Source organism: Chlorocebus sabaeus, chromosome 11 (genome assembly GCF_047675955.1).
Source record: "Chlorocebus sabaeus isolate Y175 chromosome 11, mChlSab1.0.hap1, whole genome shotgun sequence".
Classification (NCBI taxonomy): domain Eukaryota; kingdom Metazoa; phylum Chordata; class Mammalia; order Primates; family Cercopithecidae; genus Chlorocebus; species Chlorocebus sabaeus.
The window spans coordinates 119,441,077-119,467,194 of NC_132914.1; the positions used below are offsets into that span (position 1 = coordinate 119,441,077).

Here is a 26,118-nt window from a genome sequence, read left to right on the forward strand (position 1 = left end):
TCTGGCCTCGGCAGGCACGGCTCGGGACCCACGGGCCGCTCGGCTTTGGTTCTCCGGGCTGGGGACAGAGGCCGGAGCCGGGCGTCGTAGACCCCGCCAGCCTGGGCCGCCCGCGCCCGACGCGCAGCGCTGCCGCCAACCCCGGCCCGGGGGACCCGCGGGGTGGGTCTCTGCTGCCGCCAGCCCTTCAGAGACTGTCGCGTTGAAAGAATGAACCAGAGTTCGCCCCCTGCCCGCGCCGGGGCGTTTTGGGTCACCTAGTCCTGTGGGGACCAGAGGTGGCTGTCGCCCGAGGCCGAGCGCAGCCTCAGGACCCGCGCCCCACCGGAAGGGGTCGTGCGCCCTGCGGCGGGTGGAGAGCCGGGCTCTGGGGTCTCCGCGGCTCGGAGGGCGGTGGGGCGAGGCTGTGCGGCCAGCGCCTGGGGACGCCCGCGGACCACCCGGGCCGCGGCGCAGCCTGGACTGAAACCTCCCGGGACGGAACCAAGCCACCTGCTGTGCGCCCTTCTCGGTGAATGGCACCGCCGCCCACCCGGGCCCCTCGCCCATAGCCCGCGGTGCTCTCATACCTGAGACTCATCTCCCTTCGACCCTGCCGCCGCCCGGCATCCCGAACACGGAGACAGTCTCCAGCTGCGCTTCATGCTTCCTCCCCAGCCTTCCGCAGCCCACCAGGGAAGGGGCGGTAGGAGTGGCCCTTACCAAAGGTCAGATTCTTTCACCACCTCGGCCAGACCCCCTTGTCCCCCGCCCCCGCATAGATCTCCAGGGCGCTCAGAAAACTCTGGCCGGTGGCTCACGCCTGTAGTCCCAACGCTTCGGGAGGCCGAGGCAAAGCGGAAGGATCGCTTGAGGCCAGGAGTTCCAGACCAGCCCAGATACCACATCTCTACAAAAAATAAATTAGCCGGGTCCTGCACGCCTGTAGTCCCAGCTACTGGGGAGGCTGAGGCCGGAGGATCGCTTGAACCCAGGAGTTCCAGGCTGCAGTGAGCTATGGTTGTGCCACTGCACAAGAGTCTGGGTGACAGAAACACTGTCTCAAAAAACCAACAAAACTTTAACTCTTTCACTAGCCGGGCCGGCCGTCTCCTACTGTAAACCCGCTGGGCCCCCCTCTCCCTTCTCTCTCCCCTCACTCCTGCCCTGGAGCTACCTGACTCTGCCCTCAGCCTGCAGAGACCCCAGGTCTTCAGGCAAGGTCCCACTCCTCACCCAGTTCTTGCTCACACGTCCCTCCATCAAGGAGGGCTTTGTTAGCTACCCCTGGCTATAGGATCCGTCCTCCCCATCAGCCAATTCTCTGCATTAGATTGTAACTTTTCAACATACCCGGTTCCTATGTATTTTGTGCTTCCCTCTGAGAGGGCAGCAACCCTGTCTTGCTTGCCACTGCATCCCTAGCACCTAGCAGTTGCTTTTCTGGTGGTGGTGGCGGTGGCTGTGGCAGTGGCCGGTGCGGCAGACTGGTCAGAAGTGAAGGGACAGGACGACTTGGCAGTGGAGGTGAAGGGGAGGGGACTGGGGCAGAGGGAGACACCAAAGGGACCAAAATGATGAGAAACTGAAGCCTGGCTTTGCTACTGTGGAACTCAGGCCACTTGGTTGGATTCTGTCTCCGCATCCTTCTCTGTTCAGGTCCCTGGGAGAAATCAACCCTTAGAGCATGGTGGGAAGGCAGGGCGGGGGCCTTGGAAGCCATCCCTGATACAAGTCCCCAGCTTTCCTGCTCCCCCTCTTGCTGTGTGTGGCTTTGTCTCACTACCGCCTGGAAGCCCGAACCTCTGAGGCAGGTGTAAAGGGTGTGTGCTTTGGTGGCCACGGCCACCCCGTGGTGCTGGTTCCTCTCCAAGGGAGGCAGTGCACTCCTGGTCATCTTGGAGATGCCCAACACAGGACCCCACAGGCACCAGGCTTTTTTTGGGAAATGGTGTCAGTTCCATACTTAGTGAATTTGATCCAAGCTAAACTGAGTCTGTGCCTAAAACTCATCAGGTGCTCGAGTTTCCTGGGACAATGGCTGGGAACATTTATGGTGTCAGCTGTAAAGTGGCAGCAAATCATTTTGGGACAGACCGACCTAGGAGTCCTCAGATGATGGCAGAGGAGGGCAAGGGCTGGCAAAGGAGCTGTGCTTAGCCCATCCTCAGGGGAGGGAGGACTCTGGAAAGAGCCTGAGGACACTGAGAATAAAAAAAAAAAGTCCAGAAGCCAGCAGGGACTTAGCCGCTGGGGTGCAGGACTTAGCTGCTTGGGGACAGCAACAGGGACCCGGGACTGGACCCTGCTCAGGTGGCTCTCTCCTTGCAGGGACCAGCAATGCTCCGCAGGCTGGGCTGGCTGGTCTCGTACAGCCTGGCTGTGCTGTTGCTCGGCTGCCTGCTCTTCCTGAGGAAGGAGGCCAAGCCCGCAGGAGACCCCACGGCCCACCAGCCTTTCTGGGCTCCCCCAGCACCCAGTCACAGCTGGTGTCCACCCAATCACACAGTGGCTAGCGCTTCTCTGTCCCTGCCTAGCCGTCACCGCCTCTTCTTGACATATCGCCACTGCCGAAATTTCTCTATCTTGCTGGAGCCTTCAGGCTGTTCCAAGGATACCTTCTTGCTCCTGGCCATCAAGTCACAGCCTGGTCACGTGGAGCGCCGTGCGGCTATCCGCAGCACGTGGGGCAGGGCTGGGGGCTGGGCTAAGGGCCGGCAGCTGAAGCTGGTGTTCCTCCTGGGGGTGGCAGGACCCGCTCCCCCAGCCCAGCTGCTGGCCTATGAGAGCAGGGAGTTTGATGACATCCTCCAGTGGGACTTCACTGAGGACTTCTTCAACCTGACGCTCAAGGAGCTCCATCTGCAGCGCTGGGTGGTGGCTGCCTGCCCCCAGGCCCACTTCATGCTAAAGGGAGATGATGATGTCTTTGTCCACGTTCCCAATGTGTTAGAGTTCCTGGATGGCTGGGACCCGGCCCAGGACCTCCTGGTGGGAGATGTCATCCGCCAAGCCCTGCCCAACAGGAACACTAAGGTCAAATACTTCATCCCACTCTCAATGTACAGAGCCACCCACTACCCACCCTATGCTGGTGGGGGAGGATATGTCATGTCCAGAGCCACCGTGCGGCGCCTCCAGGCTACCATGGAAGAGGCTGAACTCTTCCCCATTGATGACGTCTTTGTGGGTATGTGCCTGAGGAGGCTGGGGCTGAGCCCCATGCACCATGCTGGCTTCAAGACATTTGGAATCCGGCAGCCCCTGGACCCTTTAGACCCCTGCCTGTATAGGGGGCTCCTGCTGGTGCACCGCCTCAGCCCCCTAGAGATGTGGACCATGTGGGCACTGGTGACAGATGAGGGGCTCAAGTGTGCAGCTGCCCCCATACCCCAGCGCTGAAGGGTGGGTTGGGCAACAGCCTGAGAGTGGACTCACTGTTGATTCTCTATCACGGTGAGAAACTGATCCCTGCTGGTCTACAGAACATGCGACTTGGTTTTTGTAACTCCCCTCACCTTGTTAGCTCTGATTAAAAACACTGCAACCTGGCTAACTTGTCTAGCATATGTTGAATGGGAGCCAAAGGGTAGCAAATGCTGCCAGGAACCTGTCGGAGATTCCTGCAGCCACCTGGGGCACTGCCAGTCTGGGGCCTAAAGGAAGGAGGCTGCATAGGACCCCAGGAGAGAGACGCATTTTCTCTTTTAGATGCAAACAAAATCTTACTCTTCTCCTTTGGATACAATAGAGAAACACAAAGGAAAGAAAGGAACAAGAGGCCTGTGTTAAGAGTCCTGTTGAGAGCACCAGGTAAACATTCTGCATCCCTTCCCTTAGTAGTAGTAGTCTTTTCACTCCTTGGCCTGAGCTGTCCTCACAGGGCAGTGAGGGCAGATCAGAGAACACATTAGAAACACTTAACAGCAAAGCGTACAAACTGGACAGGTTCCCTGCCCCCTGCCAAAACTCGCATCCCAACAGAGGGAACAAGTACTAAATCATTTTTGACAATGTAAATAAGACTGAAAACAGGTTAAACAGCTGCTGAACTTAAGGGCACGACAAAAAGGATTCCTCTCTCTGACCCAGGTCAGCAAAAATGCTTTGGGTGTGAGGTGAAAAAATGGGTGGGTAAGAGCAGCTGTACAGAGTGGGGTGAAATGTTAAACAAGGTACAGTGCCCAAGGGCTGAGAACCAGGTCCAGGTGCAAGCCTGAGACCACAGGCGGCACTCAGAGCTCACAAAGGCGTCTCGCCTGATTGGCCAGAGCAGGACCTGCCACCTCTTGTCGGTGTAGATACTCATGCCAACCCTGGGCAGGATGGCATCTGCCCGTGCTTTCCCCACTGAGTGGGGAGACAGGGCAGTGGACTCAGGCCCTCAATCCTCACGCAGGTAGGCCTCCTGCTCCAACTCAGCCCGGTCCTCTCCTTCCTCCTGTGTTTTCTGACGGAGCTCTTCTATCTGTGCTTCTGCCAGCTTGGTTTCTGCTTTCCGGGAGAGCTGGTGCACCTCGTCCACCTGCAGTTTCACCAGCTGAATGTGATTTCTGGCGGTTATAGAGGCCTGATCTGCGCCTGCCAAAAGATGGGACAATGGGGTTGAGTAGTTGTGCAGGGCAGAAGGCTCATGTGGACGTCGGCCTGGGGGTGCTGTGGCTGTCATCTGAACCCCTCTTGGGGTCATTTTCCTTGACCTCCCTGTCTTCTCTCTCTGCAAAGGAACTCCCACCTCTATGTTCAGGTCTGGATTTAACCGACACTGTCAAAAACAGTATTTTTCTTCAGCTATCAGCGGCCAACACAATTATTAACTCTCACAATCATCTTTATAGCTACACAGCTTTTAATACAGACCTTTGATGAATTTAACTACATGTCATCCATTTCTTTTTGACAAAGAGATCACAAATAAAACTGTCAAAGATCCCTTCTGTCACCCTAATCTTTTTTTTTTTTGAGACGGAGTCTGGCTCTGTCGCCCAGGCTGGAGTGCAGTGGCCGGATCTCAGCTCACTGCAAGCTCCGCCTCCTGGGTTTACGCCATTCTCCTGCCTCAGCCTCCCGAGTAGCTGGGACTACAGGCGCCGCCACCACGCCCGGCTAGTTTTTTGTATTTTTTAGTAGAGACGGGGTTTCACCGTGTTAGCCAGGATGGTCTCGATCTCCTGACCTCGTGATCCGCCCGTCTCGGCCTCCCAAAGTGCTGGGATTACAGGCTTGAGCCACCGCGCCCGGCCTGTCACCCTAATCTTTAAAGGTAAAGGAATGCATAGAAAAATATTGTTACTATAAATTTATAAATTTTAAAAAAAGAAACAGCATAAAAGGTATTAAACATGTTTTATAATTTTTTCACTTAAACATGTGTTTTGAAGGCCAGGCGCCGTGGCTCTAATCACAGCACTTTGGGAAGCCAAGGCAGGCGGATCACCTGAGGGTCAGGAGTTCAAGACCAGCCTGGCCAACATGGCGAAACCCTGCCTCTACCAAACATACAAAAAAATAAATTAGCCAGGCATGGTGGTGCATGCCTGTAATCCCAGCTACTTGGGAGGCTGAGGCAGGAGAATCACTTGGACCCAGGAGGCGAAGGCTGAAGCGAGTCAGGATTGTGCCACTGCACTCCAGCCTGGGTGACAGAAACTCCATCTCAAAAAAAAAGGTCAGGCGCAGGGGCTCATGCCTGTAATTGTAGCACTTTGGGATGCTGAGGCGGGTGGATTGCCTAAGCTCAGGACTTCGAGACCAGCCTGGGTAACACAGTGAAACCCCGTTTCTACTAAAATACAAAAAAATTAGCTGGGTGTGGCGGAATGCACCTGTAGTCCCAGCTACTTGGAAGGCGGAAGCACAACTGCTTGAACCTGGGAGGCAGAGGTTGCAGTGAGCTGAGATGGCCACTTCACTCCAGCCTAGGCGACAGAGTGAAACTCGTCTCCAAAAAAAAAAAGGCGTGTGAGCTCTCATTTTACCTGCTGCTAGTTAGTGTATTTCATCATCTGGGTATACACATTTTATCAATTCATCTATAGAACATTTTGATCTTACTGCATTACCAAGAGCCTTCAGTACAATGTTGACAGGTAGTGGAGAATGGCAGGCATCCTCCTCTTCTGACTTCGATGAAAACACTTCTGATAGTTCACACAATTAAGTAGGATTACTTAACCTTTATTACATTAAGAAAAGTATCTCTTCATAATTGTACTTAGATTTGAATCATAAAGGCTACATTTTATTGAAGATGTTTTGGGCATATATTGAGATAATTAAGTGGTTTTTCTTGTTTAATCTATGGATGTATCATCTCAAGTAGTGAATTATGTATTTTTTTCTGAGGAGTCGTCTCTCTAGTTTTTTACAGTGGTGAACTATCACTCTATTTTGAGGGTAAATGGCTACATTTGATTTACGGCTACATTTTGAAGTGATACTGAACTATACCTTCTTGTTTTGGTGCTGCCCTAGCCCCAGTTTGGGATCGGGGCTATGCTGGCTTCATACAGTTGTAATATGAGGCTTGTCATTACTTTCTATGTTCAGGTACACTGACAGTAACATAGGTATTCTAGTTTTGGGAGATTTGATACAACTCTCCCACAAAACATCCTAGGCCCTGGTGTCCATTTCAGGGACATCAAAATCTTTGAATACCATTTCTACTTTTTTTTTTTTTTTGAGACGGAGTCTCACTCTTGTCACCCAAGCTGGAGTGCAGTGGCGCGATCTCAGCTCAGTGCAAGCTCCACCTCCCGGTCCCGGGTTCACGCCATTCTCCTGCCTCAGCCTCCCAAGTAGCTGGAACTACAGGCGCCCACCACCATGCTTAATTTTTTTTTTTTTTGTATTTTTAGTAGAGACGGGGTTTCACCATGTTAGCCAGGATGGTCTGTCTCCTCACCTCATGCTCCACCTGCCTCGGCCTCCCAAAGTGCTGGGATTACAGACGTGAGCCACTGCGCCTTTCTACTTTTATAGTTACTTATTTTTGGAGATGGAGTTTCGCTCTGTTGCCTAGTGTGGAGTGCAGTGGCACAATCTTGGCTCACTGCAACGTTGGCTTCCTGGGTTCAAGCAATTCTCCTGCCTCAACCTCCCAAGTAGCTGGGATTACAGGTGCATGCCATCATGCCCAGTTAGATTTTATATTTTTAGTAGAGACAGGGTTTCACCATGTTGGCCTGGTTGGTTTCGAACTCCTGGCCTCAAGTGATTACCCTGCCTCAGCCTCCCAAAGTGCTGGGATTACAGTTTTTTTTTTTTTGAGATAGGGCCTAACTCTTGCCCAGGCTGGGGTGCAGTGGCACAATCATGGCCCCCTGTAGCCCTGAACTCCTGGCTCTTAAGTGATCCTCCGACCTCAGCTTCCCAAGTAACTGGAACCACAGGTGTGTACCACCACACTCGGCTAGTTTTTTTCGACTTTTTGGTAGAGATGGGGTCTTGCTATGTTGCCTAGGCTGGTCTTGAATTACTGGGCCCAAGTGATCCTCCTGCCTCAGCCTCCCAAGTACTGGGATTACAGTTGTGAGCCACTGTGCCCAACACAGTCTTATACAGATTCTTTGAGACTGACATAAAGATCATAATATTCTCATGTTAAAAAAAAAAAACACTTCTGTTAACGATTATTTCTGATGTTACTTTACCACTCTCTCTAAAGTCATACTTACCAAATCTTTGCCTAATTTTTCAGTCTTTTCAAGAGAGCAGATTTTGCCTGATTGTTCCTATTTAACTACTTCTAATATGTTCCATTTTTCTCATTTTGCCTTTCTGATAACTGAGTTAAAGTTTAACTTGCTTATTTTCAGTATTGTTACAGTAAATATTACCTGTCATTCACAGTCTTTGTATTTATGACATAGGTGTAAATCTCCCTTTAAGAGCTACTTTTGTCTACAACCTCCCAGTTCTCCTATATACGGTGCTTGTCATCACCGTTCTAAATATTTTTAAATTTCCATTTAAATTTTTTTAGCCTGTAGTTTTTAAGAAGCATGTTTTTAAACTTTGTAGACATAAGGAATTTCTTTTTTTTTTTTTTTTGAGACGGAGTCTCACTCTGTCGCCCAGGCTGGAGTGCAGTGGCCGGATCTCAGCTCACTGCAAGCTCCGCCTCCTGGGTTTACGCCATTTTCCTGCCTCAGCCTCCCGAGTAGCTGGGACTACAGGCGCCCGCCACCTCGCCCAGCTGGTTTTTTGTATTTTTTAGTAGAGACGGGGTTTCACCATGTTAGCCAGGATGGTCTCCATCTCCTGACCTCGTGATCCGCCCGTCTCAGCCTCCCAAAGTGCTGGGATTACAGGCTTGAGCCACCGCGCCCGGCCAGGAATTTCTTTATTAGTGGTAGATTGAAGGTTGGTGAATGTGATATATCAACCTTTTTTTTTTTTTTGAGATGGAGTCTTGCTTTGTTGCCCAGGCTACAGTGCTGTGGCACAATCTCGGCTCACTGCAACCTCTGCCTCCCGGGTTCATGCCATTCTCCTGCCTCAGACTCCCGAGTAGCTAGGACTAAAGGTGCCTGCCACCATGCCCGGCTAATTTTTTTGTATTTTTAGTAGAGATGGAGTTTCACCGTGTTAGCCAGGATGGTTTTGCTCTCCTGACCTCGTGATCCACCCGCCTCGGCCTCCCAAAGTGCTGGGATTACAGTCGTGAACCACCACGCCCGGCCGATATATCAACTTTTTAAATGATTTTGTTGTCTTTTCCTTTTGTCACCTGGTACAAAATTTACTTTGTGTCTTAGAAGAATATGAAGGTATAGAGGGAGGGAACAAAGTTTTATATTCAGTATATATACATTTATCACGTGTTTAAAAATCACTCTGCGAAACCAGCCTGGGAAACTTAGTGAAACTCTGTTTCTACTAAAAATAAAAAAATTAGCCAGGGCATGATAGTGTGCACCTATAATCCCAGCTACTGGGGAGGCTAAGGTAGGGAGGATCACTTGAGTCCAGGAGGTTGAGACTACAGCAAGCTATGATGTATGATCCACCGCTGCATTCCCGCATGGACCCTGTGTCTCTCACACACACAAATCTGATTTTCCTTTGTTTAGTTAAAAAAAAAAAAAAAAATCACAGACGGGCACAGTGGCTCACACCTGTAATCCCAGCACTTTGGGAGGCTGAGGCAGGTGGACTGCCTTAGCTCAGGAGTTCGAGACTAGCCTGGGCAACATGGTGAAACCCCATCTCTACCAAAAAATAAAGATTAATCGGGTGTGGTGGTGACTGCCTGTGGTCCCAGCTACTCAGGAGGCTGAGACAGGATTGCTTGAGCCTGGGAGGCAGAAGTTACAGTGAGCCAAGATCAAGGCACTACACTCCAACCTGGGTGACAGAGTGAGACCCTGTCTGCAAAATAAAAAATCAAAAATCATACTGAGCTGGGTGCAGTGGCTCAGCTCACGCCTGTGATCCTAGCACTTTGGGAGGCCAAGGCGGGAGGATCACTTGAGCCCAGGAGTTCAAAATCAGCCTGGGCAACATAACAAGACCCCATCTCTTAAAAAAAAGAAAATTAGTTGGGCTACTTGGGAGGCTGAAATGGGAAGATGGCTTGAGCCCAGGTCAAGGCTGTAGTAAGCTGTGATCATGTCATTACACTCCAGCCTGGGCAACAGAGCAAGACCCTGTCTCCAAAATTCTGTTCTAATCCTTAATAGCTTTAATTTTTTTGGTCTTCTTGACCTGCAAGCGTGCTCAGAAAATTAAGTATTACACACATCTCTGAGATCTCCTTGTAATTCTCAGTTTTTGCCTTATTAAGTACATGTTTCATGATTGATGTCTAAAAGAACTGTTCTGTCCTACTGATTGCTTTTTATCTTGAATGCTTTCTTTGATTTAGCTAGATTTTTTGGAACACAATCTAAAAGTGTCATTTAATAAGTTTACTTTTACTGTAATCACTGATGTTTGAAATCATTCCTATATATTTTTTTAAATTAGAGATGGGGTTTCGCCATGTTGGCCTCGAACTCCTGACCTCAGCTGATCCACCTGCCTCGGCCTTCCAAAGTGCTGGGATTATAGGTGTGAACCACTGCGCCTGGCCGTTTTGTATTTTCTAATTAATGGGTTTTCTTTTTAAACCTTTCCTGCCTCGATTGAAGCTACCAAGTTTCCTGCCACTCCTACTAATTCTCTGCAGTGTTTAATAATGTCTAATGTCAATGTGCTTAGCATGTTTTCACTTTCCCAAATTTAAAAACTTGTTTTACACTCAGAACTTTTGGAAAAAAATTTTAGTAGCTTCTTTCAAAACTGATTTTTCCTTCTTCATAGTTCTTCCAGAAAGTGTATGCAGGTGGTACTTTGAGTCTATGTCTGAGGGTATATTTTATTCTCACTTTTTGATGGTAGTTGGCTATACATAAAATCCTAGGTTATTTATGTATCGTCACCTCTAGTGTTGTGGAGAAGATGCCTGATGTTTGATTCTACTTCCTTTGTAGGTAATCTGTTTTTTCTTAGTAGCTTTTGGGATTTTGCTCTGAATCTTTCTGTTATGCTGTTACTTTATTATTTGCTTATTTTATTTGTTTTTTGAGATGGAGTCTTGCTTTGTTGCCCAGGCTGGAGTGCAGTGGTGTGATCTCAGGTCATTGCAAGCTCTGCCTCCCAGGTTCCCACCATTCTCCTGCCTCAGCCTCCTGAGTAGCTGGGACTATAGGCGCCTGCCACCACACGTGGCTAATTTTTTTGTATTTTTAGTAGAGACAGTGTTTCACCGTGTTAGCCAGGATGGTCTTGATCTCCTGACCTCGTGATCTGCTCACCTCAGCCTCCCAAAGTGCTGGGATTACAGGCGTGAGCCACTGCGCCCAGCCATTTTTTTGTTTTTAAGACAGCGTCTTGCTTAGTCAACCAGGCTGCGGTGCACTGGCCTGATCATGGCTCACTGCAGCCTTAACCTCCAGGGCTCAAGTGATCCTCTCACCTCAGCCTCCCAAGAAGCTGGAACTACAGGCGCCCACTACCATGCATGGCTAATTTTTTTGTAGAAACAGGGTTTCATCATGTTGTCAAGTCTGGTTTCGAACTCCTGAGCTCAAGTGATCCACCTGCTTAGGCATCCCAAAGTGCTGGGATTACAAGAGTTATGAGCCACTGCACCTGGACCAGATTTTTTGTTAAAAAAGTGAAATCATAAGGCCGTGCACAGTGTCACATGTCTATAATCCTAGCAGTTTGAGAGGCCAAGGTGGGCGGATGGGCAACATGGCAAAACCCTGTCTCTGCCAAAAACACATAATCCCAGCTACTTGGGAGACTGATGTGGTAGGATCGCTTGAGCCCAGAGGCTGAGGCTGTAGTAAGCAGTGAGTCATGACTGTACCACTATACTCCAGCCTGGTGACAAAGTAAGACCAGAAAAAAAAAAAAAAAAAATTCTGTTTACAACTTGCTAGCCCTTTTATGAGTTCTAGGAAAATGTCTACTTTTTTCAGATAATGCTTATACATCCTATCCTTCTTTTCTCCTTCTAGATCTAAGCATATCCTCCTGTTCACTGCACCCAGGAATCCTCTGCCATCTTTGTGTGGCACGACTATAATGCTGCTTCCACACTTCTGTTGTTTCATTTTTTGTTCCAAATCTCCGATTCCTCAGGATCACTAATAATCCTTTTTTCTGGGCCAAGCGCAGTGGCTCATATCTGTAATCCCAGCACTTTGGGAGGCCAAGGAAGGCGAACCACCTGAGACCAGGAATTAGAGACCAGTCTGGCTAACATGGTGAAACTCCGTCTCTACTAAAAATACAAAAATTAGCCAGGCATGATGGCAGGCGCCTCCAATCCCAGCTACTCAGGAGGCAGAGGCAAGAGAATTGCTTGAACCAGGGAGGTGGAGGTTGCACTGAGCTGAGTTCACACCATTGCACTCCAGCCTGGGGGACAGAGTGAGACTCTGTCTCCAAAAAAAAAAAAAAAACCTTATTAACTTCTAAAAGAATTACTTTTTGTTTTTCAGTATGATGACACAACACTTACCTTAAAAAATGCTTTATATCGGGCCGGGCGCGGTGGCTCAAGCCTGTAATCCCAGCACTTTGGGAGGCCGAGACGGGCGGATCACGAGGTCAGGAGATTGAGACCATCCTGGCTAACACGGTGAAACCCCGTCTCTACTAAAAAATACAAAAAGCTAGCCGGGCGTGGTGGCGGCGCCTGTAGTCCCAGCTACTCAGGAGGCTGAGGCAGGAGAATGGCGTAAACCCGGGAGGCGGAGCTTGCAGTGAGCCGAGATCCGGCCACTGCACTCCAGCCTGGGCGACAGAGCCAGACTCCGTCTCAAAAAAAAAAAAAAAAAAAAAAAAATGCTTTATATCTTTTGAGATGGGGTCTCACTCTGTTGCCCAGGCTGGAGTGCAATGATCTCGCCTCACTGCAACCTCTGCCTCCCAGGCTCAAGTGATCCTCCTGCCTCACCCTCTCAAGTAGCTGGGATTAGAGGTGTAAGCCAACACACCCAACCCTTTCTGTCATTTTTAAGATTTGATGCTTGAGACCCTAGTCTGCTAATCTTGACATCAGAAAACAAGAGTATGTTTTAATATAACAATTTCTTTTTTGAGAGACAGGGTCTAGCTCTTTTGCCTAGGATGGAGTGCACAGGCATGATCATAGCTCACTGCAGCCTTGAGCTCCTGGGTTCAAGCAATCCTCCCACCTGAGCCTCCCGAGTAGCTGGGACTATAGGCAAGCGCCAATACGCCTAGCTAATTTTTGTATTTTGGGTAGAGATGGGGTTTTGCTGTGTTGTCCTTGAACTCCTGGGCTCCAGCAATCTGCCCGCCTCGGCTTCCCAAAGACACGCGTGAACCCCTGGGCCCGACTCATACCAGTTCTTTTTTTTTTTTTTTTTTTTTCCTTGAGACAGAGTCTCGCTGTGTCACCAAGGCTTAAGGTGCAGTGGAGCCATCTCAGCTCACTGCAGCCTCCACCTCCTGGGTTCAAGTCATTCTCCTGCACAGGCGTATGCCACTACACCTGGCTAATTTTTGTATTTTTAGTAGAGACAGGGTTTCACCATGTTGGCCAGGCCAGTCTCGAACTCTTGACCTCAAGTGATCCACCCTCCTCGGCCTCCCAAAGCGCTGGGATTAGAGGCGTGAGCCACTGCAACCAGTTTCTTAATAACAGCTAGTACTGGGCTATAATTCTGGTGAGCTGGCTGGGTGTGGTGGCTCATGTCTGTAATCCCAGCACTTTGAGAGGCTGAGGTGGGTATATCACTTGAGGTCAAGAGTTCGAGACTGGCCTGGCCAACATGGTGAAACCCTGTCTCTACTAAAAATACAAAAATTAGCCAGGTGTGGTGGTGCATGCTTGTAACTGGGAGGCTGAGGCAGGAGAATTGCTTCAACTGGAGAGGCAGAGGTTGCAGTGAGCTGAGAAAGTGCCACCACTGCAGCCTGGGCACCAAGTGTGAAACTGTCCAAAAAAAAAATTTTTTTGGCTGGACGCAGTGGCTCATGCCTGTAATCCCAGCACTTTGGGAGGCTGAGGTGGGTGGATCACCTGAAGTCGGGAATTCGAGACCAGCCTGGCCAACATGGCAAAACGCCTTCTCTATTAAAAATACAAAAACTAGTTGGGGCGTGGTGGTGGGTGCCTATAATCCCAGTTACTTGGGAGCCTGAGGCAGGAGAATCACTTGAACCCAGGAGGCAGAGGTTGCAGTAGGCCTAGATGGCGCCACTGCACTCCAGCCTGGGTGATAGGAACAAAACTCAGTTTCAAAACCAAAAAAAAATTCTGTGAGCCTACCTAGTTTGGAACCACTCAGGTAGGATGTTCTATGATGGGCACCTTGGGGTACTAAGGTGCAGAGGACAAAGCACCAGCTGCTAGGAGAAGCAAAGGCTTTGGAATTCGACATACTTGGCTCGGTGGCTCATGCCTATACTCCCAGCACTTTGGGAGGCCAAGGTGGGTAGACTGCTTGAGCCTAGGATTTCGAGATTAGCCTGTGCAACATGGTAAAACTCCATCTCTATTTTGTAAAAAAAAGAGACCTACTCAGCTGAGTCCCAGCTTGGCTGCCTGCTCACCGCACCACGTCGTCTTAGCTGAATTATTTGGCCCATCTGCCCTCTAGTTTCTTCACATATAAAAAGTGCCTACGAAATGCTTACCACAAAGCCTGACATAGACAAATAATTTGTCCTGGTTTTGCCACTGACTATGATTCCACATCTCATTTTCTCCATCTATACAAAAAGGTTCACACAGATTAATCATCTCAAGTCTCATCTAACAGTGTAATTCTATGATTGTTAATAAACTGTATTACCAAAAACTCAAACTATTTGGAAGCAATCCAGTTTTCCAATGGTAATGGTTGTATCATTTTTCATTTTGAAGATACAACCTAGCTTCTACTGGTCTGGTCTGCAAAGGTATGCTCATTTTTTCTATTGTGTAAATAAAATGTTCGTTAATATATAGGAAATGGGGAAAATTTCTCAAAGTTAGAGCCACTTAGACCATCTAATATAAAGCCCTCATTTTAGAAAACCAGATGAAAACTCAAATGGCACCTCTAGTTAAAAAAACACCAACACAAAACTTGAACCTACCAGTTTGATATGCAGCTTCTGCTGCCATCTCTGAAAGACCAACTGCAGTCATCCAAGTGGTTTCCAGCTTCAAGTATTCTTGGTGTTTCGAAGACATCTATATAAATCAAGCAAAGTGCTTCAGACAGTATGAGAGGTCTAGCCCATTTAAATGGACTTAAAGTAGAAGATTTAGAGAACACTGATTATATTGATTAGACTTAATTCAATAATTTAGATACCACATGAGGTAGATGCACTAACACAGAAATGCCTAGAACTTTCTGCTTACCTCAGCTCTGGCTCCTATGATCACCTGCCACACTTCATCTTCCTCCTGTGAATTCATTTTCCCAAGTAAACTTGTATATTGTCGGTAAAGAGAAATTAAGGTATAAACAGCCTACAAATACAGAATGAACAAGTCTGAGTAAAATAACTGAGACATATCAGAAGGAATAGAGAGATTTCTACCTCAAGGAAACTAAGTTCCACCACAGCAAACTGGCTCTTCCATCCTGCTGCCTCAATTAAATTGCACTATTATCCTATGAAGTAAAGGTATCAGGACATTAGTATCTCCGTCTGTAAACTTCTGTGTGTATGGTTTTTTTTTTTTTTTTTTTTTTGAGACGGAGTCTCGCTGTTTCGCCCAGGCTGGAGTGCAGTGGCCGGATCTCAGCTCACTGCAAGCTCCGCCTCCCGGGTTTTTACGCCATTCTCCTGCCTCAGCCTCCCGAGTAGCCAGGACTACAGGCGCCCACCACCTCGCCCGGCTAGTTTTTTTTTTTTTGTATTTTTTAGTAGAGATGGGGTTTCACCTGTTAGCCAGGATGGTCTCGAACTCCTGACCTCGTGATCCACCCGTCTCGGCCTCCCAAAGTGCTGGGATTACAGGCTTGAGCCACCGCGCCCAGCAACTTCTGTGTTTTTAAAAGCTTGTCAGCAGTTCAGACACAGAAAGAGAAAATAATGCAAGGGAAAAATCTAAAGGCTGAGGAAAAAAAGCTGCTGGAAAATGTATGTAAAACAAATGCACAAATGAGACTTCAATACTTGATTAACCATATACTCTTTAAAAAAGTTTTATTGGCTGGGTGCGGTGGCTCACGCCTATAATCCTAGCACTTTGGGAGGCCAAGGCAGGTGGATCACCTGAAGTCAGGAGCTCAAGACCAGCCTGGCCACCATGGCGAAACCCCATCTCTACTAAAAATACAAAAAATTAGCCGGACATGGTGGTGTATGCCTGTAATCCCAGCTACTCAGGAGGCTGAGGAAGGAGAACTGCTTGAACCCAGGAGGTGGAGGTTGCAGTGAGCTGAGATCATGCTACTGCACTCCAGCCTGCGTGAGCAAGACTCCATCTCAAAAAAAAAAAACTGTTTTTTACAAACAGGATGCTCTGTCACCCAGACTGAAGTGCAGTGGCATGTTCACAGCTCACTGTAACCTCAAACTCCTAGACTCAAGTGATCCTCCCACCTCAGCCTCTGGAGTAACTGGGACTACAGGCACACAACGCACTATGCCTAAGTTTAAAATTTTTTTTCTGGTAGAGGTAGGGCTTGCTACATTGACTGGGCTGGTCTTGAGCTCCTGGCCCCAAGTGATCCTCCCAAGCTGCTGCTGGGATTATAGATGTGAGCCACCATGCCTGGCCCATATACTCTCTTTTCTATTAGCTTAGATCAGTGGTTTTTAATCCTCACAGAGAAACCTCTGTTGATGGACCATGGCCCTGTGCCCCTAACTGCACCACATGAGCTCTACTTCTGTTTTATATACTAGGCTGCCACATTTAAGAGTTTTCTGAAAAAAAGGTTCCTGAAAAAAGTCTAAAAACTAGTGATTTAGATCAGGGCTCAGCAAACATTTTTGTGAAGGGCCTAACAGTAAATATTTTAGGCTTTGAGGGCCTTACAGCCTCTGCTGAAACTACTCAAATCCTCAAAAACCGTTACTGACAATACATAAACAAATAGTCCTGGCTATGTTTCAATCAAATACCAACATGGGCATCAGACACAATTTGGTTGTGAGCCATTATTTGCTAAACCATGGTTTAGAAGATCAAGAGTTAACAAGAGGAGACATACCTTAGTATACTCAGTAATAGCTTCAATCAATGCATATGTGGTCTGAGAGAGAAAGGTAGAGGTGCTATCTGTTACCAAAGACACTGCCCTTCTCATCAATGCTTCACTACTAAGGGAATGAGGCTCCGATTTCTGAAAGACACAAACATTGTCACTCAACCTCTAAAGCTCAAACTGAGAACTTTTTCACAAACTGGCAAGTAAAAAACATAATTGTCATGCTGCTTAGTGTTTTAGGCTGAAACTGCACTATATTCCTTTGGGTTATATTTTTTAAGGCCTTATTTTGGCAATTTAAGACAATATAGAGAAATAATTCCAGAGTATGCTTTCTAACCAACTTTCATTCTCTGCTCCAAAAAGCAAATTATTTCTTTATATATAAAATAAAATGCAGTGGGGTGCGGTGGCTCACACCTGTAATACCAACACTTTGAGAGGCAGAAGCAGGCGGATCACTTGAGGTCAGGAGTTTGAGACCAGCCTGGCCAACATGGTGAAACCCTGACTTTACTAAAAAATACAAAAATTAGCCAGGTGGTAGTGGTATGCATCTGGAATCCCAGGTACTCAGGAGGCTGAGGCAGGAGAATCGCTTGAACCCAGTAGGCAGAGGTTGCAGTGAGTCAAGACTGCGCCACTGTACTCCAGCCTGGGCGACAGAGCAAGACTCTTGTCTAAACAAACAAACAAACAAAAACAAAAACAGTGCCAGGCACGCTGGCTTACGCCTGTAATCCCAGCACTTTGGGAGGCTGAGGCAGGCGGATCACGAGGTCAGGAGATTGAGACCATCCTGGCCAACATGGTGAAACCCTGTCTCTACTAAAAATACAAAAATTAGCTGGGCGTGGTGGCACGCGCCTGTAGTCCCAGATACTTGGGAGGCTGAGGCAGAAGAATCACTCGAGGCCGGGCACGGTGGCTCAAGCCTGTAATCCCAGCACTTTGGGAGGCCGAGACGGGCGGATCACGAGGTCAGGAGATCGAGACCATCCTGGCTAACACAGTGAAACCCCGTCTCTACTAAAAACAATACAAAAAACTAGCCGGGCGAGGTGGCGGGCGCCTGTAGTCCCAGCTACTCGGGAGGCTGAGGCAGGAGAATGGCGTAAACCCAGGAGGCGGAGCTTGCAGTGAGCAGAGATCCGGCCACCGCACTCCAGCCTGGGTGACAGAGGGAGACTCCGTCTCAAAAAAAAAAAAAAAAAAAAAAATCACTCGAACCCAGGAGGCGGAGGTTGCAGTGAGCTGAGATTACACCACTGCACTCCAGCCTGGTGACAGAGTGAGACTCCATCTCAAAAACAAAACTAGTGATTATAACAAATTGACAAGATTACAATTCATTCATTAACAGTGTTCGATACTTGAGACACAAGTCTCAACAAGACGTTCTCTGCCCTCAAACACAGGTGCAGGGTAGAGAGAGGAGGATGATGGGCTAATAGAACTAGAAAAATGAACACAATCATGTATCATGGAAGCCGTGGGAGGAGTATGTAGGAGCTACAGTAGGGGCATGCAGAAGGGAGCAATCAGTTTTTTTTTTTTTTTTTTTTTTTTTTTTTTTTTTTTTTTTGAGACGGAGTCTCGCTCTGTCACCCAGGCTGGAGTGCAATGGCCGGATCTCAGCTCACTGCAAGCTCCGCCTCCCGGGTTCCGGTCATTCTCCTGCCTCAGCCTCCCGAGTAGCTGGGACTACAGGCGCCCGCCACCTCGCCCGGCTAGTTTTTTGTATTTTTTAGTAGAGACGGGGTTTCACCCTGTTAGCCAGGATGGTCTCGATCTCCTGACCTCGTGATCCGCCCGCCTCGGCCTCCCAAAGTGCTGGGATTACAGGCTTGAGCCACCGCGCCCGGCCGGTAGCAATCAGTTTTATGCTGAGTGCTAATAGCTTAGAAAAGGCTTCACAAATTTGATGAGGATTAAGCTGAGTCTAAGAAAGGGGGCTGGGCACAGTGGCTCACGCCTGTAATCCCAATACTTTGGGAGGCCGAGGCGGGTGGATCACAAGGTCAAGAGATCGAGACCAGCCTGGCCAACATCGTGAAACCCCAACTCTACTAAAAATACAAAAAAAAAAAAAAAAAATTAGCTGGGCATGGTGGTGGGCGCCTGTAGTCCCAGCTACTCAGGAGGCCGAGGTAGGAGAATCGCTTGAACCCGGGAGGCAGACATTGCAGTGAGCTAAGATTGTGCCACTTCAGCCTGGGCGACAGAGTGAGACTCTGTCTCAAAAAAAAAAAAAAAAAGTAGATGGGGGAGGGCAATTCTGAGCAGAATGAAGCAGTACAGTGTTGATGGGGGGACCTCAGCTGTTTTATTTTTTTGAGACAGAGTCTCTACTAAACAGACACAAATTAGCTGGGTGTGGTGGCGGGTACCTGTAATCCCAGCTACTCGGAAGACTGAGGCAGGAGAACTGCCTGAACCCAGGAGGTGGAGGTTGCAGTGAGCCGAGATTGCTCCATTGCACTCCAGCCTAGGCAACAAGAGCAAAACTTGTCTCAAAAAAAAAAAAAAAAAAAAAAAAAAAAAAATCAATCACTCTATGTTGTGTCTTGTTTTTGCGACTCAAGAGTACAAACACTCAGAATCACTGCATGTTGAAAGAGGCAGTCAAAAACTATTTTTGATATGAACAAATCAAGAACTTTATATTTCAATCAAATAATTAAGTATTAATTAGGCACCTCATACAGGACTACAAAAGGAAGACACCTCTGCTCACAAGAAGCTAATTTTGTCTCAATATTCTGAGAGTCTTCGTAATGTGCTACATTTTATAATGTGTTTTCCCTTGTTCCTCACAATAGTCCAGTTATTATCCTTTACAAGCAATGACACGGAAGCTCAGAACAGTTCTATAACTTTTCCAAAAAGTCCCATCTAGACCTCAAACAAAATCTCACTTTAAAGTCTGTACCCTTCCCATTATGCTCTGATGACTCAGGAGAGTGCCAAAGGATTATCATCAAATATCAAAATACACAACATTAAGTGGCCAGAAAGGAGATAGTTGTTGGACAGGAATAAGGAAAGGCTTTAAACAGAGGTGAGATTTGGTACTAAAGACACCTAGAATCAGAATGGCCAGGCATCCTGGAGAATAGGTTAGCGATGAAGAAAAGAATACTTGTGTTGCGGGGGATGTCCAGGGATCTAGCCTGGTTGGAGCAATGGCACAAGAGAGACGAGACCCACTAGGGTCCTGGGTGCAGGGAGACTTAAGTTTGATTTTAGTTCTGAACGCCTCATGGAAAGCCACTGTAGGTTTTTCATTTCTCATTCTGTTGCCCTCCATCCAGTGTTGATCCCAGCTCACTGCAGTCTTGAACTCCTGGGATCAAATGATCCTCCTGCCTCCCAGGTAGCTAGGACTACAGACACACACCACCACACCTAGCTAATTATTTTTTGTAAAGGGGTGGTCTCTGTTTCCCAGGCTGGTTTCGAACTCTTGGCCTACAGTGATCCTCCCACCTCAGCCTCCAAAAGTACTGGGATCACAAGAGAGAGCCACTGTGCGTAGCTGACCACTGAGGGGTTTCGAACAATGGAAGTGGCACTGCTGTACTAAATGACTAGAGGCCCCAGTCATGTGGCCCAGAACTGAGGTTAACTGGGCTTAGAAAGTAATATAATAACTGAGACAGGACAAACCTAAAAAAAAAAACCAAAAACCTTTTGAATGAAAAATCAAAGGTTGTCCCAATTGTGGCCGAAAATGGCCTGGTATTCAAGTGAGGGGTTTTAGGGCTATGGATTCATCAGCATGCAGAGATGACAACTGAAGTGAGGCACAGTAAGGTGAGGGCTCATGAGTGAGCCACAGAAGATGCTGAAAATACTTGTGATACATGGAATTTATCTTCCTTTTGTGATGAACACACACGTAAGTGGCAGGAATATTTTGCTGAAATGGAGCTTGCTGGTTTCCTCTCTAGCTCTTCCCCATAAAACAAATAAGCTATGATTTTTTTAAGTGAAGTGCCACTTTTATATCAACTACCTGATAGCTCCACCTAGATGTTTCCTAGACATCTTAGAAATTACATTTCCAAAAAATTTTTCTTTCAAAACCCACTCCTCTTCATCCTACTAAATGGCATCGCCATTCATTCAGTTGCTAAGGCCTTTAAAAAATCTTGGAAGCTAGACCAGTGGTCCCCAACCTTTATGGCACCAGGGACCGGCTCTGTGGAAGACAATTTTTTCATGGACTGGGTGGGGCAACGATGGTTTCAGGATGAAACATCCACCTCAGATCATCAGGCATTAGTTAGATTCTTATAAGGAGCACACAACCTAGACAGATCCCTTGCATATGTAGTTCACAACAGGTTTCGTGCTCCTATGAGAATCTCATGCCACTGCTGATTTGACCAGAGGCGGAGCTCAGGTGTAATGCTCACCTGCCCACCACTCACCTCCTACTGTGCAGCCTGCTTCCTATCAGGCCACAGACCAGTACCAGCCCAGGGGTTGGGGGCCCCTAATCTAGAGAATACACCCCACAACCAATCCATCGGCAACTCCTGCTAACTACATTCAGCTTAATTCTCCCCACCTCTTCTGCTTGCCTGGTCCAAGCCAGTATCATTTCATGCCTAGATAGAGCAACAGCCTATTAGTCTTCCTAGTTCCACACAGCAACCTTTTAAAACTTCTAAAATTTATGTCAGATCATAACACTTCTGTGTTAAAAATCCTCTGTGAGGGCCAGGTGCGGTGGCTCAGGCCTGTAATTCCAGCGCCTTGGGAGGCCGAGGTGTGTGGCACGCCTGCGGTCAGGGGTTGGTGACCAGCCTGGCCAACATGGTGAAACCCAGTCTCTACTAAAAATACAAAAATTAGCAGGGTCTGGTGGCACACCCCTGTAATCCCAGCTACCTGGGGGGCTGAGGCATGAGAATCGCTTCAACCTGGGAGGCGGAGGTTGCAGTGAGCCAAGATTGTGCCATTGCACTCCAGCCTGGCCAACAGTGAGACTCTGTCTTAAAAAAAAAAAAATTCCTCTGCGGCTTTTCAGAAAACCCAAAGCCTTACAACAATGGCCCACAAAATACAAAGTACACAATCTGATTATCAGTTAACTCTCTGGCTTCATCTATTACTGTCTCCCCGATTCCACTCCAGCCACATTAGCCTCCCTGCTCCTCAGACATACCAGGCATAGTTCTGCTTCTAGGTCTTTGTCCTGAGTTCCTTCTGCCTGGCAAGCTCCTCTCCGCACCAGACAGTATAATGGCTCTTTCAGAACATTCAGATCTCTATTGCACCTTATCAGAGTAGCCTGACCACCTTTATCTAAAACAAAACAACCCCCTCCCAGAATTGCCTATTCACTTACCTCATTTGTTTTGTTTTGTTTTTGAGAAAAGGTCTTGCCATGTCGCCCAGGCTGGGAGCAGTGGTGAGATCATAGCTCACTGCAGCCTCAAACTCCTGGGCTCAAGCGATCTTCCTGCCTCAGCCTCCTGAGTAGTTGCGACTACAGGTGTGAGCCACCACACCTGACTAATTTTTTTCTTTTTTGTAGAGACAGAGTCTCCCTATTTTGCCCAGGCTGGTCTCAAACTCCTGAGTTCAAGCCATCCTCCCACCTCGGCCTCCCAAAGCCCTGGGCATCAGCCACTGTGCCTGGCCCTGTTTTCTTCCTACCATTTATCACCAGCTGATATTTTATATTTGTTTATTTTCTCCTCTTTCATCTCCACAAAGCATTTTGTGAGAGCAAGAATTTTTTGTTCATGTTTACATTCTCAGTGTCTTGCACATAAAAGTTGCTCAATAAATTTCTGTGAATCAAAGACTACTTTGTTGATAGACTGTAATATTCTCTTATTTCTCTCTACTCGCTTTATACAATCTGATGTGCTGTTCCTATCAAATGAGACAATCAAAATGAGAATATTAACACATCTGCTCAACTGTGAAAAGATGCTGGTACTGCAGGGGAAGGGATGGGAGCACTGGGTAAAACTATGGTAGCTTGTCTAATGCTTCATTGACCATGTGAGACTTCAAGACGACACGGTACACTAGATAAGAATCACTGCACACGACAGTACCTGTGCAATAGGAACCGCACACAGGGTTACTCCAAAGCCAACCGTCACAGTTTTGTGCCATGGTCTTATCAATTCTGAGAAACACCGCTTCTTAAAGTTAGCCACAACAGGAACACACAAACACTGTCTGTACCTGGAAGTAGAAGTCAGATTTCATAAGGCACGACCGCCAATCTGTAACAGGCTCTTGGATTTACTTGCAGGGGCTGTAAACTCAAACTCGAGTCAAGCAGGAACCTAAATGAGGATGCAGGACAGCTGAGGGGTTTTGAAATTTTGAACATACAGCAAGTTTAAAATGTTGCCTCAGGTGGCTCACGCCTGTGATTCTAGCACTTGGAAGGCCAAGGGCAAGGCGGGAGGATCACTTGAGCCCTGAAGTTCACGACCAGCCTGGGCAACATGGCTGGCAACATGACCCGGTGTCTATTTAATATATATATATATATATAAAAAACAAAAAGGCCGGGCGCGGTGGCTCACGCCTGTAATCCCAACACTCTGGGAGGCCGAGGCGGGTGGATCACTTGCCGTCAGGAGTTCGAGACCAGCCTGGCCAACATGGTGAAACCCCGTCTCTACTTAAAACACAAAAATTAGCCCGGAGTGGTGGCACAGTCCTGTAATCCCAGCTACTCGGGAAGCTGAGGCAGGAGAATCGCTTGAATCTGGGAGGCAGACGTTGCAGTGAGCCGAGAGCGCCCCACTGCACTCCAGCCTGGGCAATAGAGCGAGACTCAGTCTCAAACAAAACAAAACAAAATTAGCCGGGCGTGGTGGTGGGCGCCTGTAATCCCAGCTACTCGAGAGGCTGAGGCTGAGAATTGCTTGAACCCGGGAGATCTCGCCACTGCACTCCAGCCTGGGCGAGATCTCAAATAAAATAAAAAATAAAATAAAATAAAATAAAATAAAATGATGCCTTAAAACATTTTAGAAACGGATGCCACAATAACCGCTCCTGCAGGCAGGATTTAGCTCTGGACCCCTGGCCTGCGTGTCAGGTGTGTGTGACGGTCCCGCTACAATCGCCCAAAAGCCTGCAGGGCTAGAAAGGGAGCCGAGGTCCCCCGCGCCTGCTCCCCGGGCCCCTTCTGCCTTCGGGAAGACGTCCTCAGACGCTCCCCTCCCTTCCCAGGCTCCCCCATGCCGTGTCCCTCCTCTCCACGTCTCCTTAGGGACTTCGAGGGGCTGACGCGAGCTGGTCGGGAGGCGGAGCGGCCCCAAGAAGGCAGCCTGGGGTCTAGGGGACTCGTTTCTAGAAAATGGACGAACTGAAAAGGAAGCCAGCTTGACCCAAGGGGCGGAGGCGGGACTGTCCTCAGTCCTCTCGAGCGGGGCGAGACGCCGCTACCCAGCTGGGCCGACGAGGGATGTGCGCGTAAGAAAAGCGGGCACCGCGGGCCGGCCCACAGCGCTGTCCGCGTCGGTCCCTCCCTCTGGTCCTGTCCCCTCTACGCGGCGGCAGCGGTACCTGAAGAGTGAGGTTACACTGCGCGACAGCCAACTCTTCAGAGCCGCCATCGTGCAGCGGGCGGACGCCGGACGCACACGCCGGAAGTGACGCAGCTTCGTGAGCGCGGGGCCGGGCACGGCCTCCGCCAGAGAGAGCCTCACCCCATGGCCACGCCCCCACCCAAGGAAGCAGTCGGGATTGGGCAGACAGGGGGAAAGGGGGCGAGGCTTAGGGCAACGGCTGTAACGGCCGCGCAAGGCAACCAACCGCCGGAACTTCCGCGTGGGGCGGGGCATACGCAGGGCCTGAGGGCGCGGAGCTGAGTCGGACACCGTGACGCTACGGGTGGGCGGGGACTCCGGCCAGGGCTTGAAGGGAATTCCCTGTTGAGTTGGGGAGGCGGGGCCGGGCGGGAGGCGGGGCCGGGCGGGAGGCGGGGCCGGGCGGGAGGCGGGGCCGGGCGGGAGGCGGGGCCGGGCGGGAGGCGGGGCCGGGCGGGAGGCGGGGCGGCGGCGCTGTCACTTCAGCACCAGGAAGTAGGTGGTCCAGCCGGCCAGCAGCAGCGCCCCGATGAGCACCGTGTAGCTGAGGAGCACGAAGGCGAGCAGCTCCCGCAGCAGCTGCAGCACGTGGACGGTGGACAAGGCCGGCATCGCGCTGCGCGGGAGACCCGGGATGGTCGGCACCCTGCCGGGCTGGCGCCGTCCCAGAGGGGCGGACGGGAACACACGAGGCCCTCGAAACAGCAAACGAAGGCTAGGAAGCCCACAGTGCCGACCTCCCCAACAGCCTCCTGGACGCTCGCTTCTCGATTACACTGGAGAATCCTTCTCAACTCAAACTGCCCTCGTTCTTTGGCTCTGATCCGGGCTGAGGAGGCAGAAGCCCGGCTCTTCCCCGCGCCCCGCAGCTGCATGAGTCTTCCTCCCGGCTCGCTCCTCCCACCACCACCTCCTGCATTTTTAATGCTGTGAGTGCCGCTAATGGGCTGGTGGAGTATAGCTTTCTTTTCCCGTCACTCAAGCTGCAGCCCCAGCTGCGGCCCTGGCTGGAAGGGGAAGAGAAGACCCATTTGGGCAGGAGGAAGGCACAGGCCCAAACCTGCCCTTCTGTGAGTCCCCTGACCCCAAGGCTTGCCAGCAGCAGAGCTGGCGGATCTTTGCTTTGTGGTCCGGTATGCTTGCCTTCTGGCCAGCTGGAACTGCAGGGTGCCAGGTAGTGGGTGGGCATCAGTCCGATCCTGGGCTCACCTCCCCCACCGTGCTCTGCACATCTGCCCCAGCCCTGCTAACTTCCACAAGAGACGGCATCAGACAGTAAGAACCCCACACCAGCTCATCAGACAGTAGGAACCCTACAGCACCTCCAAAGCTGCTTTGCCCAGCCACTCCCCGCAGTGTCGGGCACTGGCTTCCTTCTCTCCCCACCTCACTTACTTGGCAAAGTTTCCACGACTCTTCCACCCTGAAGCTCTGCGGTTCCGTCTGCTCTGGTGCCCAAAGGTAGCTTGTGTGTATTCCGCGATCTCAGTAGAACTGAGATTTTCAAGCAGCGGCACTCAACTAGGTGTGGTCTAGAGACCAATTACAACCTCCGCGTGGTCCCCGAGCTCTTAGCGAGCTGTGCACAGGCGTTCCCAGCCCAGACGGGGCGCTGGCAACCCTGCCCGCCCTCCGCCTGTGTCGCCACCACAGCCCACAGGGCTCAGATGTGGTTTCACAGACCCAAATGGGCTGAGCAGGCGGTACACTAGTGGGTATTTCAAGCCCCTTCTTGTTTTTTTCTGAACGTTGTAGGGAGTTATGGGGTTATAGTGCCAATAGTTTCGTTTCTAACAAACACATTGAGAGCAGTCCCATCTCCTCCTCGTCTGGGCACCAGAAGAACCACTGGACAGTGTTCACTTGCGACCACCCAA

The 26,118-nt window shown here is 49.4% G+C and overlaps 3 protein-coding genes across 6 annotated transcripts; 1 reads left to right on the top strand and 2 right to left on the bottom strand.

Annotated features, from left to right (window-relative positions):
- Positions 1-341: 341 nt before the first annotated feature.
- On the top strand, positions 342-3,531 carry B3GNT4 (UDP-GlcNAc:betaGal beta-1,3-N-acetylglucosaminyltransferase 4). The gene is given in 3 exon segments (XM_008005027.3): positions 342-694; positions 697-707; positions 2,311-3,531. Coding segments are annotated over 3 exon segments (1,134 nt in total). The 5' UTR covers positions 342-642; the 3' UTR covers positions 3,382-3,531.
- A 231-nt stretch (positions 3,532-3,762) lies between these two features.
- On the bottom strand, positions 3,763-24,344 carry DIABLO (diablo IAP-binding mitochondrial protein). 4 transcript variants are annotated; one of them, XM_008005021.3, is made up of 6 exons: positions 24,219-24,344; positions 22,745-22,877; positions 16,668-16,799; positions 14,861-14,971; positions 14,590-14,686; positions 3,763-4,560 (listed from the first exon to the last, which is right to left on the bottom strand). In XM_008005021.3, the coding sequence occupies exons 1-6, from the start codon at positions 24,266-24,268 to the stop codon at positions 4,364-4,366; spliced, it is 720 nt and encodes a 239-aa protein (XP_008003212.2). In that variant the 5' UTR covers positions 24,269-24,344; the 3' UTR covers positions 3,763-4,363. The 4 variants fall into 4 exon arrangements, with proteins under 4 accessions (XP_008003212.2, XP_008003214.1, XP_008003213.2 ...); XM_008005023.3 differs by lacking the exon at positions 22,745-22,877 and adding an exon at positions 22,878-22,981 and having other exon boundaries at positions 24,219-24,306; XM_008005022.3 differs by lacking the exon at positions 16,668-16,799.
- Positions 24,345-24,702: 358 nt separating this feature from the next.
- Positions 24,703-25,763, bottom strand: LOC140712809 (uncharacterized). Its single transcript, XM_073021183.1, has 2 exons — positions 25,637-25,763; positions 24,703-24,936 (listed from the first exon to the last, which is right to left on the bottom strand). The coding sequence occupies exon 2, from the start codon at positions 24,851-24,853 to the stop codon at positions 24,719-24,721; it is 135 nt and encodes a 44-aa protein (XP_072877284.1). The 5' UTR covers positions 24,854-24,936; positions 25,637-25,763; the 3' UTR covers positions 24,703-24,718.
- Positions 25,764-26,118: the final 355 nt, after the last annotated feature.

Excerpts from the sequence above, each read along its gene's own strand:
- LOC140712809 (XM_073021183.1), bottom strand. The coding sequence starts at position 24,853 with ATGCCGGCCTTGTCCACCGTCCACGTGCTGCAGCTGCTGCGGGAGCTG.
- DIABLO (XM_008005021.3), bottom strand. The coding sequence starts at position 24,268 with ATGGCGGCTCTGAAGAGTTGGCTGTCGCGCAGTGTAACCTCACTCTTC. Across the intron at positions 16,800-22,744 it reads GTGCGGTTCCTATTGCACAG|AAATCGGAGCCTCATTCCCT; the intron begins GTACTGTCGTGT and ends TGTGTCTTTCAG. Across the intron at positions 14,972-16,667 it reads CTATTACTGAGTATACTAAG|GCTGTTTATACCTTAATTTC; the intron begins GTATGTCTCCTC and ends CTGTATTTGTAG.